At 45.8% G+C, this 13,803-nt stretch overlaps 1 protein-coding gene across 1 annotated transcript in view; it reads left to right on the top strand.

Annotated features, from left to right (window-relative positions):
* Positions 1 to 1,974, top strand: part of LOC125433272 (flocculation protein FLO11-like) — a 75,516-nt gene extending 73,542 nt beyond the window's left edge. Inside the window, exons 25-26 of the mRNA XM_048497774.1 lie at positions 914 to 1,000; positions 1,951 to 1,974. Coding sequence (XP_048353731.1) covers positions 914 to 1,000; positions 1,951 to 1,974 — 111 coding nt within the window. The remainder of the gene's footprint in view (positions 1 to 913; positions 1,001 to 1,950) is intronic.
* Positions 1,975 to 13,803: the final 11,829 nt, after the last annotated feature.

The following is a 13,803-nucleotide window of genomic DNA, read 5'->3' as shown; positions in this document are numbered from 1 at the left end:
CTTTCACAAAACTGAGGGGAATGAATAAAAGAAAAGGAGGGTGAAAGGGAAGAGGGAAGGGGGGAAGAAGGGGAACGGAAAAGGGAAAGAGGAGAAAGGGAGGCCAATTGTAATGAAATACCGTTGCTACCCTCAAGGCCTGGTAGGATAGGTCTGCAGAATTGTGATAAAGTCCAGGTCCCATTTGACAGTGCATTCCAATACGCCTGAGCCATGGTGGAAAAGGCCCTTGCCCTCGTCAAGGACAGCTGGATGTCTTTTGGCCCAGGGATCACCAACAAGTTGTTATCCATAGAGCAAAGTGCTCTCTTTGGGGTATATTTGGAGAGGAGATAAAGGCAGGGTGGGGGGATGGCGCCCGGGGCAACTTGTATGCCTGAGCACTCTGCCTCTGAGAGGAGGGGTCACCTATTTGTGCCCTACTTCTTTCTCGTAGGGCAGAATTAAACCTTTCAGAGAAACTGAGGGGCCTCAATGGAGAGTGTCTGATTTGTGATCCAGCGTTCAATCCCGGGCACCTCCAGGAGAAACCACCCCTAGACAACCAGAGTAGATGGAAGTGGGCAAGGTTCAGAACTATAAAGTAGCATCCTGTATTCATGAAAGTTGTGATGTCTGTGAACAGCAAGTGGGGGATCCACAAAGACACAAGAAGTCGGGAGAGCTAATTCCTCTTCCTGCTGAACCCCCGTATCCTCCTCTCATCTATGCCTCCTGTTTTCCTCCCTTTGCTCTAGCTCTGTTTAGCTGCCTGTTTAGCTTTTCATTCACCCAGTCATTCATGCACCTTCTCTCCTGTTTGGCTATTTGCCAACGGAGTAAAGTAAGGGGAGAAGCAGGCCTGGGGAAGGAGGAAGCCACCCGTAGACACTTGTTCTGTGGTTTTGTCCTTCATTTTGGATTTCTGCAACAGTGGGACTTCCATGAGCCACCTGATCACCATCCCTGCCCAGTGGTCTCAGCCGAGAGGCAGACATTGCCCCAGTTCAGCTTGGGTCAGGTGTGTGTTGTGTCTGTTGACTTCCCTCCCAGCAACCAGGACTTGAAGGCTTCCAGAAACCAGGTTTCGCGGAATCACAGAGTTGAAAGGAGACCCCAAGGGCCATCAAGTCCAACCCCCTGCAGTGCAGGAACACACAATCAAAGCACACCTGACAGATGGCCATCCAGCCTCTGTTTAAAAACCTCCAAAGAAGGAGACTCCACCACACTCCTAGGTAGTGCATTCCACTGTCGAACACCCCTTACTGTCAGGAAGTTCTTCCGAATGTTTAGATGGAATCTCTTTTCCTTCACCTTGAACCCATTACTTCTGGTTCACAGGCTCTGGAGCAGCAGAAAACAAGCTCGCTCCCTCACCAACATGACAGCCCTTCAAATGTCTAAACATGGCTATCATGTCACCTCTTAACCTTCTCTTCACCAAACTAAGCATTATCCAACTTCTCTAAGTCTCTCCTCGTGGGGCATGGACTCTAGACCCTTTTACCATTTTGGGTTTATTGTACCAGAGTACGGACTGTGGAGAATTGGAGAATTGGGTTTATTTTATCACAGCGCGAACTGGCACACTCCACGGGGTTTGACCGAAACTGGCATTCACGTACAAAACAGCAGTCTAAAAGCCCCACCTAAGCACCCCCTCTCCTAATGATCATCCCCAAAAGCCTTTTCTGACTGCACAGCTCTCTCCATGGTCAGAGTCCAGATAAGGAGCAGGGGTTGCCCGGCCGAGAGCTGAGCAAGTTCGTTTCTTCTACCCTAGACAAAGCACAAGCGCTAGCAAGGGAATCTTTGGTGCCACAATCTCCCAGAATCCACTGGATGGTGATGGCAAGGCAAAAAGGGGGACTAGGGCTTGACATAGTATTACTCTGAGGTTTTTTTTTAAATCATATTTTTCTCCAAACCTTGCGTTCTTCCCCTGGTTTGCTCAAATCTGCCTTGTAGCTGAGGATACCCCTTGGGGTGTAAATGTTTGGGGTATCTGACATAAAGATAATTGTCTAATAGTTTCATCTTGCTCTTAACTTTGTTATTTAAATTTTAAGAAATTGCTGCTATGGAAATTTGTTTTACTGTGGTTAGTTTTAGTTATGTATTTTATGTGCTGTTGTTGGAACAGCTGTATTGTGAGCCGCCTCAAGCCCTTTGGGGGTGAGGCGGCCTATAAATCTAATAAATAATGGTAATAGTAATAGTAATAATAATAGTAATGATGATAATGATAATGATAATAATGATAATAATGATAATAATGATAATAATAATGATGATGATGATGATAATAATAATAAATAATCTTCAACTGCAGTCCAAGGGGAGCATCAGAATTGGGGTTTTCTGCCTTTGTGATCAGATCCTCTCTGCCTCCCCCCTTAACCCTTCCCCCCGCAATGTATGTAACAAATTCATAAGCCGTCTTCTCGTTTCCAGATGGAACCCATTCTAAAGGAAACCAGTATTAAGATTAAAGCATTCATTAGTGCCAAATTAAAGGAGAATTTTTGAGTAAGAACTGTGTGGAAGGTTAAGGTGAAGGTCATAATCGGCTTCGGGGAAACATGGGGAGCTGGACGTGAACAGTTCAGAAGGCAAAATCATGAGAAGTCCCTCAAAGGCCCCTTCCGCACATGCAGAATAATGAACTTTCAATCCACTTTCAATGCACTTTTCAGCTGGATTTTACTGTGTGGAATAGCAAAATCCACTTGCAAACAATTGTGAAAGTGGATTGAAGAGATCATTCTACATGTCTTGAGAAATAGGCATAAGCTGGCAACCTCAAGATGATCTGCCAGTCTCAAGATGATCTGCCAGTCTGCAAACCAGTTCCCTTGGAGGGAGAACTCCCTAGAAGAGAATAAGAGTTTGGATTTATACCCAGCCTTTCTCTCCTGCAAGGAGACTCAAGGCGACTTACAAATTCCTTCCCTTCCTCTTCCCACAACAGACACCTTGCCTTATGAGGTAGATGAGGCTGAGAGAGTTCAGAGAGAACTGTGACCAGACCAAGGTCACCCAGCAGGAATGCAGGAGTGGGGAAACAAATCTGGTTCACCAAATCAGAGTCTGCTGCTCATGTGGCAGAGCGGGGAATCAAACCCGGTTCTCCAGATTAGAGTCCACCTGCTCTTAATCACTACACCACGCTGGCTGGTATAGCATTATACTCCACTGGAGTCTAACCCTAACCCTAACCCTAACCCTTCCTCAAATCCCACCCTCCCCAGACTCCACCCCTAAAATTTCCTGGAATTTCCAAATTTTCTTCTGAAGCCAGGAGTTTCCCTGATGCAGCAGGATCACAGAGTCAGGGAAAGGCTCCTTGCGCTGTAAGCAAATGCCCATACTAATAAACATGCAAGGGAGGCAATTCAACGTTATTTCCCCACTTACCTCGACCAAAGGTTGCTGCGGCCCCAAGCTGCCATGCATTTCTAGTGTCCTGACCTCAAAGCTGTTTTTTGAGCAACAAGAATGACAAGCTGAAGAGGCGACTCTTTGTGCTTTCCAAGGCTGACTCAGGTTGTCACCACCTGTAGTGGGGAGTGCTGGGGAGACCCAGCGCTACTTGGGGAGAGTAGCGTGGAGTGCGCTTGTATGGAAGTAAGTGGGGGCAAAACTTTGTCTGTGAGGCGTGGCACATTTTTTCTGTGGTAAAATATTAAGTTCTGCTGTGACTTGGATGACCCAGGTTAGACTAATCCCATCAGATTTCAGAGGCTAAGCAAGGTCAGCCCTGGTTAGTACCTGGTTGAGAGACCTCTAGTGAAGTCCAAGGTTGCTATGCAGAGGCCGACACGGCCGTGACCAATTCTGTTCCTCTCCTGCCTCGAAAACTCCTTGATAGTAGAGGTGGCGGAACCTTGGCACTCCAGATATGGACTGCTACTTTCATCAGCCCCCCCGCCTAATTCGGTTTCACCTCGGCTACATGCTGGCAGGGGCTGATGGGAATTGTAGTCCATAATTATCTGAGTGCCAAAGGTTCGCCACCACGTTCCTACAGGCTCACTTCAAGTCGGATATGACTTGAGGACACTTTCCACCTGACAAAAGTGTGCCTCTTGTCTGTGAGCCACTGTGAGCAGCAGTGGCGAAGTGGCTAAGAACAGGTGCACTCTGATCTGGAGGAACCGGGTTTGATTCCCAGCTCTGCTGCTTGAGCTGTGGGGAGGCTTATCTGGGAGGAACCAGATTAGCTTGGCACTCCACACACATACCTTCTGGGTGACCTTGGGCCTAGTCACGGCTTTCGAGGCTCCTCTCAGCTCCCACCTGCACCTCACAGGGAGTGTTTGTTGTGAGGGGAAGGGCAAGGAGATTGTAAGCCCCAAGGTCTCCTGCCAGGAGAGAAAGGGGGGGATATAAATCCAAACTTTTCTTCTCTTGTTAGTGACGAAATAGGACTGGTGGGGGGGAAGTTAGAGTCATGACAGAATCCATTGCAGCTTTGGATACAGGAACACAGGTGAGGGCCATTACAAGTTTGGGGTGGATGAAGGGTTGGACAAAGAGCCCCTTGCTGTGCTGCTGCTGGTTTGCTCTTTATTTATTGGTCTTATAGACACTCGAGGCTCTTTTGCATGTATTGTTATGTATTGTTCTTGTATGTATTGTCATGAAATGTGTGCAGTGTTTGTCCATACAATGTCCACTATGTATAAGATTATAAGAGTAGCTCTCCTAGATCCAACCCAAGAAGTCCATCTAGGTGAGCATCTTTCATCGCACAGTGGTTAATCAACATGCCTGTCAGGAGGACACAGGTGCTAAAGTCCACTCATGTTGCTGCTTTCTATTCCACCACCAGTTATGCAGAGGGCACACTGCCTCTGAACATGGAGAGGATTCCATTTAGCCAACCCGAACTGGTATCCACAAATTCATGCAGTCCCCTTTTAAAGGCAACTGAACTAGTGCTCATCACTACGTTCTGTGACCATGAATTCTGTAAAGTTAATTCCTCTTCAAGTGAAGAAGTTTTCTGCGTCCTGAATCTGCTGCCCAGTGGCTTTAAAGACTACCAGTTCTAGTAACGTGAGAAAGGGGGGGAGGGGATTCTCTTTATCCATCTTGTATATAATTAGTTCTCTGTCATGCTCACCTTAGTTGTGTGCCCTCCAAACTAAAATTCAGCCAAAACAGATTCTTGGTTGTCTTTCCTCCAAAACTTAGATTCTTCAGCCTTTTTTTTCTCATAAGGTGGCTAGAGAGTCTCTGCAAGGTGGCCTAAGTTGGCTAAATAGTAAGAATAAATCAACAATGATGTAACAAAGGTGCTTGATTTCCCAAACCATTTTTGATTGTTCTTTTCTGCATCTTTTCCCATTATTACAATATCCTTTTTGAGATGCACCACATCTAATGCTTAATACAGATGACTGACGCACCAGTCAAATTGAAATGTACGCACCTGTTGTAGGAAAGAGACAAAACGGCACAAAACAAACATCTGCGCCATCTGCACAAGGGAGAAGCAAAATCAAAATGGGGATTTTTGAAATTCAGTAGGAGCACTTTCAAAACCAGACAGCATCTCTCGGCATTTGTCCCTCTCTGTACTATGAGCTCCCATTTTCTTCATGTCATGGCATAGATGGTGGAACAGATAAGGACCAAACCTCCTACTGCAGGGGTCTACAACCTCTCCAGTTGCTCATGGACTACAATTCCCATCAGCCCCTGCCAGCATGGCCAATTGGGAATTGTAGTCCATGAACATCTGATGGGAATTGTAGTCCATGAACATCTGGAGAGCCACAGGTTGCAGACCCCTGTCCTACTGCATGTTGCCCACTAGTGAAGAAGGTTCTCCAAGATCTGGAGAAGTTCTGTGCCCTTCTATGACTTCAGTGAAGTGAGCCGTCTCCTCTTTCCCAGTGCTCTAACAGACATTTGCATTTCCTTAGGCCTGCACAAACCGGAAATGGTGTGACCATGGACGCCCTCTGCAGCTACCAGAAAAATCTTCACCCTACCCCTTTAGACCACGCAAAGGTCCAGAGGGAGATGAGCAACCTGACGGACCAGGGTCAAGAAAATGGACGCCACACATGCAGGAAAACAGTCTCCGAAAGTGAACGGTAACGCTGTCGTCGGCTAAGAGTTGCCCGAGGCAGCTTTGGCCGCTGTTGATTGCAGGCGCCGAAATCCTCTGCATCCAAATCCCTCTCCAGATTTTGGAATTCCTGATAACGTGGTCTTCTTCCTGAAGCGGAACCAATGCCTCGGGAGTTCTCTGTTACTCGCTTTCTCATTTCTGACATACGTTTGGTTTACTGCAACTTTCAGTTCTTTAGGCAAAGTCATGCATACCTTAATAAAAGACCCCACTTGGAAAATACCAGGTGATTTGAAGATGGAATCTCAGGGGGGCTCAGTTTTGGAAGGGAAGAGACCTCAGCCGGATATAATGCCTTAGAGATCTCCCTCCAAAGGACCCATTTTCTTCAGGGGAACTGATCTCTAGAGATCAGTTGTAATTCCAAGATATCCAGTCCCCGCATGGAGACTGGAAGCCATGAAAAAAAACCTGCATTCTTAAGAACATAAGAACAAGCCAGCTGGATCAGACCAGAGTCCATCTAGTCCAGCTCTCTGCTACTCGCAGTGGCCCACCAGGTGCCTTTGGGAGCTCACGTGCAGGAGGTGAAAGCAAGGGCCTTCTGCTGCTGCTGCTCCTGAGCACCTGGTCTGCTCAGGCATTTGCAATCTGAGATCAAGGAGGATCAAGATTGGTAGCCATAGATCGACTTCTCCTCCATAAATCTGTCCAAGCCCTTTTTAAAGCTATCCAGGTTAGTGGCCATCACCGCCTCCTGTGGCAGCATATTCCAAACACCAATCTTGAAGCAACATATATTTCTTTCCAAACATTTTCTGAGTAGTGCTACGCCGAAGCACAGGAGCTGATGTGCGGACTGGTAGAAATCCACCCAAATAAGAATCTTGGCGCGAGGTTTCTTGCAGGGTAGGATAAATAAGGCTGAGTTTGGATCTAGAGTGGGGTTGCTCCAATGCTGGCAGCAAGCAGAGGCTGCCCAGAATTTGGAGAGCAGAGTTTAGTGTGCGTGCAGATCCACCATGCAATAAAACCTGGCACAATCCATAGGTGTCCCATGCTGGCCATGGGATTTGAGATGGACAGATGCTTTATGCTGGTCTGAGGACCCTGACTGACAGAAAGTTCAAAAATAATTCGGCTGCTGATCTCAGGGAGTGGCAGTTGAGAGCGGTTCTCAGGAAGCGTGAAGGAAGTGAAGAAGGATATGAGTGTAGGATCAAGGAGGATTCTGAAATAGGAAAGTGAAACTAGTAATCCTTCCTTGAGGGAAAAAGGGGGGTGATCCCTATCAAGTGCCAAAGAAGCATAATTGGAACCTGCCTCCGAAGACTTTAGAAATTTTGTCAAAGAGCGTTTCCCCACTTACTCATAGCCCCCTATGCCGCGCGCTACTCTCAGCGCACGTCATTTCTGGCGCGCGCCCGGGCTTCCCCACGACCCCGCGCTCTGCACTCTGCGCGGGGTCATCAAAAGGCGCCGTTTTGAAGAGCGCCAGGAATGACGCGCGCTGAGGGGGCGCAACAGCGGCAGCGTCGGGGCAGCTGCGTTGTCGCCGCCCCTGTAGTGGGGAGTGCCGGGGGACCCCGCGCTACTTGGCTACAGTAGCGCGGGGCAGAAGGTAAGTGGGAAAATGCCCAAAGTTATGCCTGTTAAACTAAGGATTGACAGCCGTGATCTATCTCTACTGTTACAAACACCTGTGCATAAAACTAAACAGCTACGTTTTTGTCACAAACTCTCTATTGTATACAGTTGTGTACAGTTTTCCTCATTTCCGTTGCCAAGTTTACAACTGAAACCTCGCTGATAGTCGGACACGACCATTTCCCCGTGAGAGCAAAATAAAACTATTTATGTGTTGCGCATTAATCTCAGCCTCTTGTGTGCCGTCTTTAGAAACCTACCAACAAAAGGTTTTTCACTTTGTCAGAATACGTCCATACATTGGGTCAGAATACATCTATATATATTTTAACATATTGAGGGGCAAACAGACAGAAAAAAGAAGAGCCAGTTGGTTAAGTGAACAAGGAAGTGATATGATGGCAGAAGTCGGATCAAAAATAAAACCCACAAGTAATGTGTCCCACAATAAACACGCACACACAAGGACACAAAAGATTGTGAGGAATTTCACAAAACGTTAAGAGAGACACGGGGAATAGTCAGGGAGAAGAAACTACAGCTGGGGAAAGTCCTAGGCAGGAGTTGGAAAGTTTCAGAGTTCCAGTTGTTAACCACGGCCAGGTCTTTTCGCTATCCACCTTGCCTTTGATTTTCTCCAGAAATTGGCCATGCAATGCTTTGTTGTGCCAGCTTTCAGTCCTCATTTTAATCTATTATTATTATTATTATTATTATTATTATTATTATTATTATTATTTGATTTCTATCCTGCCCTATCCCCTCAGGGCTAAGGGCAGGTCACAACAAACAGTTATGACTTTAAAACATTAACAATAATAACACTGCAAAAATATATACTACAGTACTAAAACAATACTAGGGCAGGTGTTAAAATTACCACTTCCACCTAAGAGTGAAAAACAATATCTCAGTAGAGCAATTGAAGTTTTCCCAATGTCAGAAAGGAGATGATGTAGAGACATTCTCCATTGCCTTTGAATGAACTTTGGGGTCCAAGAAGAGATCAGGATGATATATTTGCATCCAAAGATTTGTAGAGGACTGAGTGAGGTTTATTCAGAAATGTGAGGAAAGATCTAATTATTTACTTTTGGAAGAAAGAATGAAAGTTAGGCATGGATTTAGCTTTCAGAAAAATTGAAAGAGAACAGGGGGCAACTTAAAGACAGCTAGGGTGTCACTGAGACTGTGCCTTGGCCAGAAGGGTTGAGGGGACCAAAGACACTTGAAGAGCTCCTGCAATTAATTGGTCTGGAATAGTTCTATGGACATGTTCCTTCACAGTTAAAATAGTATACTAGAGATAAAAATTAAAAAACTGAAGATGAAGCTGTCATTTCATTAGATGGTATAGAAGGGAACAAGGGAGGATCTTTTGAGGTATAATTTTTGAGTATACAGCGCTAACCTTTGGCCTCGCCATGGCTCCCATTAGACACAAGTCCTGGAGAGAAGAGAGAAGCCTTCTATTTAAAAGACTTGCGCCTAGTTTTCACAGCATGAGATGTTCAGAGGTGGTTTCTCTGCACAGCAATCTTGGCCTTTCTTGGTAGACTCCCATCCAAGTACTAACCAGGGCCAACCCTGCTTCAATTCTAGAACATAAGAAAGAGCCAGCTGGATCAGACCAGAGTCCATCTAGTCCAGCACTCTGCTACTCACAGTGGCCCACCAGGTGCCTTTGGGAGCTCACATGCAGGATGTGAAAGCAATGGCCTGCTGCTGCTGCTGCTGCTGCTGCTGCTGCTCCCGAGCACCTGGTCTGCTAAGGCCTTTGCAATCTCAGATCAAAGAGGATCAAGATTGGTAGCCAGAGATCGACATCTCCATAAATCTGTCCAAACCCCCTTTTAAAGCTATCCAGGTTAGTGGCCATCACCACCTCCTGTGGCAGCATATTCCAAACACCAATCACAAGTTGCGTGAAGAAGTGTTTCCTTTTATTAGTCCTAATTCTTCCCCCCAGCATTTTCAATGGATGCCCCCTGGTTCTAGTACTGTGAGAAAGGGAGAGAAATGTCTCTCTGTCAACATTTTCTACCCCATGCATAATTTTATAGACTTCAATCATATCCCCCCTCAGACGTCTCCTCTCCAAACTAAAGAGTCCCAAACGCTGCAGCCTCTCCTCATAAGGAAGGTGCTCCAATCTCCAATTCTGATGAGATTCGGCTTGCCTGGGCCGTCCAGATGTCATAGGGGCACTATAAATCTCTCTCCAACACATTTCTTTATGTTTCTAGCTATCAGATTGCCTTCCTCCTGAGGAGGTGAGTGGGCATGTACCGGGTCCAGCAGAACATTTTGGGGATCCACTACCCACACCCAGAGATGCAAAAAGCCCGTTGATGTGAACTTTACAGGCTTAGCTCCATAGCCCAAATGGAATTACCTTTTTGTGCACAAACCCTCCCCTCTGCAAGAAACAGATGTTTACCACAGCTGGGATGACTGCAATTCTCTTAATCAAAAGTGGCTTGGAGGAACAGGAAAAACAACTGAGACTTAGACTCGTGCTGATTGGCACTGTCCTCAGTGTGACGGCTTTGTTCTGAAGAAGAGTGTCCAGAGCTTAATCTTATTTATTTATTAATGCTCTGTGGAATTCAGAGCACTCTTTTAATGCTTTTGGAGGGATGACCTATGATGAATGGGGTTTTTTCCACCCTCAGAAACAGGGAGGAAACATTGGAAGTTTGCTAGTCCAGGAAGTTGGGAATTTACAGTACTTTGAACCAGTGGTGGGATTCAAAAATTTTAGTAACAGGTTCCAATGGTGGTGGGATTCAAACAGTGGCGTAGCGCCAATGGGGCTGGGCGGGGCACAATGCGGGCTTGGCCAGGCATTCCGGGGGTGGGGCATTCCTGGGCGGGGCTGTGGCAAGGATGCAGGGCACGCGCGCCCCTGGTACAGTTCCCCTTCGCCCCGCCTCTAGATTCAAATAATGACTGTTTAAAGTATTTAAAAAGCAATATACCGAAAGGTAGTGTATTATTTCTTTTTTATATAATTATATTGATTGATTTTAAATAATAACATAAGTAAGGAGAGAAACCAAAAACTGTTTACAATTGTTAACATATTACAAACATATCTAATTGTCTATCTCTCTCAAAAAATCCCTCCCTGACTAAAACATCCTATATTGCCTCCCTCCTTCCCATATTTCCCTCCCTTGCTACTTTCTACTTCCCCTTCAGATTCCTATAACTACTTTATCTATTCCACTTGAAAGAAAACTAATAGAGGGAGAGATCCAAAATCCTTAATTTAAAAAAGTTGTTTAAATGCCTCTCTTTCCAATATAAATTTCAAGGGGAAAAAAGAAAATGAAAAATCTTTACCTATAATACTTTCCCAACCTTTATACCAATGAACAAAAAAAATTAGAATCACTATATATTGTATTATTTCATACAGTTCATACACACATGTGGGGGTGCCAGGAGGGGCAGGGGGCCGCAGGGGGCTCTGGGGGGCGATTTTGCATCCTCCACTTGACGAGATTTGTTGTACCCAGGGACAGAGATTACCCCCTTGTCCCTAGTGGAGCTAATCATTAATAACCGGTTCTCCGAACTGAGAACATTTTAGTAACCGGTTCTACCGAATAGGTGTGAATAGGTTGCATCCCACCTCTGCTTTGAACCCTGTGCTTTTAATTGCCTTTAACTCAATTACTGAACTTACGTTGCTCGACAAGAGAGATTATTTTAATTTTTAAAAGAGTGACTAATTTTTTTCCTGCTTTCAACGACAACATTGCTAAAATAGAATACTTGAGAGAGGAATTTCTCCCCAAACTGCATTTGACAGGGTAATAGGACCGGATTCCGAAATAAAATATCAGGAATTGATCTAACAGTTTGAGTTATAATTTTTATTTATAATCGCTGAGATTTCTTACGTATCAGGAAATAAATAGAAATCACAAACATAAATAACAGAAATAGCTTGACAGTTTTTGACCCTGGCTAACCAGACGTATTTCAGCCAATCGTTTTTCCTCAGTGCTCAAAACTAAAACATCTAACATCCAGTCTAGAAATAATCTTAAACAATAAAACTCTAAGGAATTAAATGTTGGGATGACGAACCCTGCACCAATGAGGGAGTAGGACTCATGAAGTAGCTCCGCTGTCTGAAAACCTCCTCCCACCCCCCAACCCAACCATCTACATTCCACTCTCCCACCACCCCAATACTCACCTTGCCAACCTTCCCCACCCCTGGCCATACCTTCCAACCCTCCCCCACTCCAAGCCTCACCTTGCCACCCTCCCCCACCATAACCCTCACCTTTCCGACCTCCCCCACCCTAAGCCATTCAGTTCCACCCCACCCCACCCCACCCCACTCCTCTCCACTCTCGCCCTATCCTCACCTTCCCTTCTACCCCAAGCCACACCTGCGCAACCTCTTCTACCCCCAATCCACAGACCCAGAACCAGGTAAGTGGCAAACATCACACCAAGAGCAAGGGGGGGCTACAGCCCCAGTAAAGCCCATTGCAGGGGGATATGCTTCCTCTTCCACCCTTTGCTTGGACCCAGAGATGTAGCTGGGCCAGAATGCGCCCGATGCACACTCTGTGTTTTCTTCCCCCCTCCGCAGCACCCCCCCCTCCATGGCCCCCCTCCTCCCCATAGCGCCACCCTCCCACCCCCTCCCCTACACTCTTACCTTTGATAAACAATGCAGGCTGGAGAAGCAGTCAGTTCTCTTCAGGCTGAAAACGGCCTGGTGGAAACTATACTTTCCATGAGACCTTGCGAGCCCCATGGGAAATGTAGTTCCCACCAGGCCGTTTTCAGCCTGAAGGGAACAGGCTGCTTCTTCAGCCTGCACTGATTATCAAAGGTAAGTGGAGGGTGTGCTGCAGGGGGCAGGGGGGGCGACGAGTGATAGGCACAGGGCAAGGCCCTGACCACAGAGCAAAAGCTCTGACCGGTTACAAAAATAACCATCCAAAAGCTTCTTCAGTGTTCAGAGATTTATTGTTTTCATTCAATTCTGCGCAGAAGAGGGAACTCTCCTCTGTTAGCAACAGGGAGGAGGTTCAAAGGGGCTGTTGCTTGTGTAACATAATTTATACCTTCTTACAAACATCCCTCCTTGTCTTCTGACCATTGGCTAGATTTGGAATACGTACACATTGCCATTTGAATCTCCACTCCTCTCCAAAGCCCACCTTGCTTTCCACAATTGGGCGTGTATTCTTTATGTCATCTTGCCCCGTTCAGAGATCTTGGTTGCTATATCAACCCAGTTTTACTTAAGCCCTTATCTGTGTGTTTTTCTGTACGCTTTGTCTCTTTTTTTTATCTTTCTGGTGAGAGGCCGTACCCAAATTCCACAGCATGTGTATCAGACTTTACTGAAAAGTGCAGAAATCGCCCCCCCTTCTTCCAAGCAAAAGCCTCTCTACTAATGAAATTACAGTTCTTTGTTTAACTAACAGCATCTTACTGATCTTTTATAAATTACCTCTATTATACTTTATATGATTAAATATATGGCTTAAAACATTATAAACTATATGTTCATATCACGAGGGGGGTTGTGGGGTGGGGCGGGGCGGGGTGATTTTTTGCCCCCAGGCACATTCCTGCTGCACGTTCCCTGGCCCCCTGGTAGCTATGCCTCTGCTAGGGCCTATTGCATCTCCCCCACAATGGGCTTTGCTGCTAGTATTTATTAAAATCTTCCTGACTGAGATGAATTGATTTGCAAAAATAACTTCAAATGACACCTGGGTATTCACACAAAATTAGGATCTTCCATAAGAGATTGATATATTTTCCCAGAAGATACCAAATTCTTGAAGGTAAGTTGATATATGTCTGCCATAGCAAAGTTTTCACTATCTCAGTCATAAGATACTAATTGCAAGTCTGGAGTAAGTAGTATAAGATCCTTTTGGGTTAAGTTTTGTTCCTCTTCTTTGTTTGTGTGTTCTGGGTTCAGCCGAAAAGATCCACCTAAATTCCAGAAGTGCCAGGAGTTGTTTGAGTTTCACCAGCCCTCTGCTGGCCAGTTCAAGACAGAGTTGCCATAATGTTTCTCCCGTATGCCCTTTCATAGT

Source organism: Sphaerodactylus townsendi, linkage group LG05 (assembly GCF_021028975.2).
Source record: "Sphaerodactylus townsendi isolate TG3544 linkage group LG05, MPM_Stown_v2.3, whole genome shotgun sequence".
NCBI lineage: Eukaryota > Metazoa > Chordata > Lepidosauria > Squamata > Sphaerodactylidae > Sphaerodactylus > Sphaerodactylus townsendi.
Note: the sequence above shows the minus strand (reverse complement) of the source record. Positions and strands in the feature narration are given on the sequence as shown.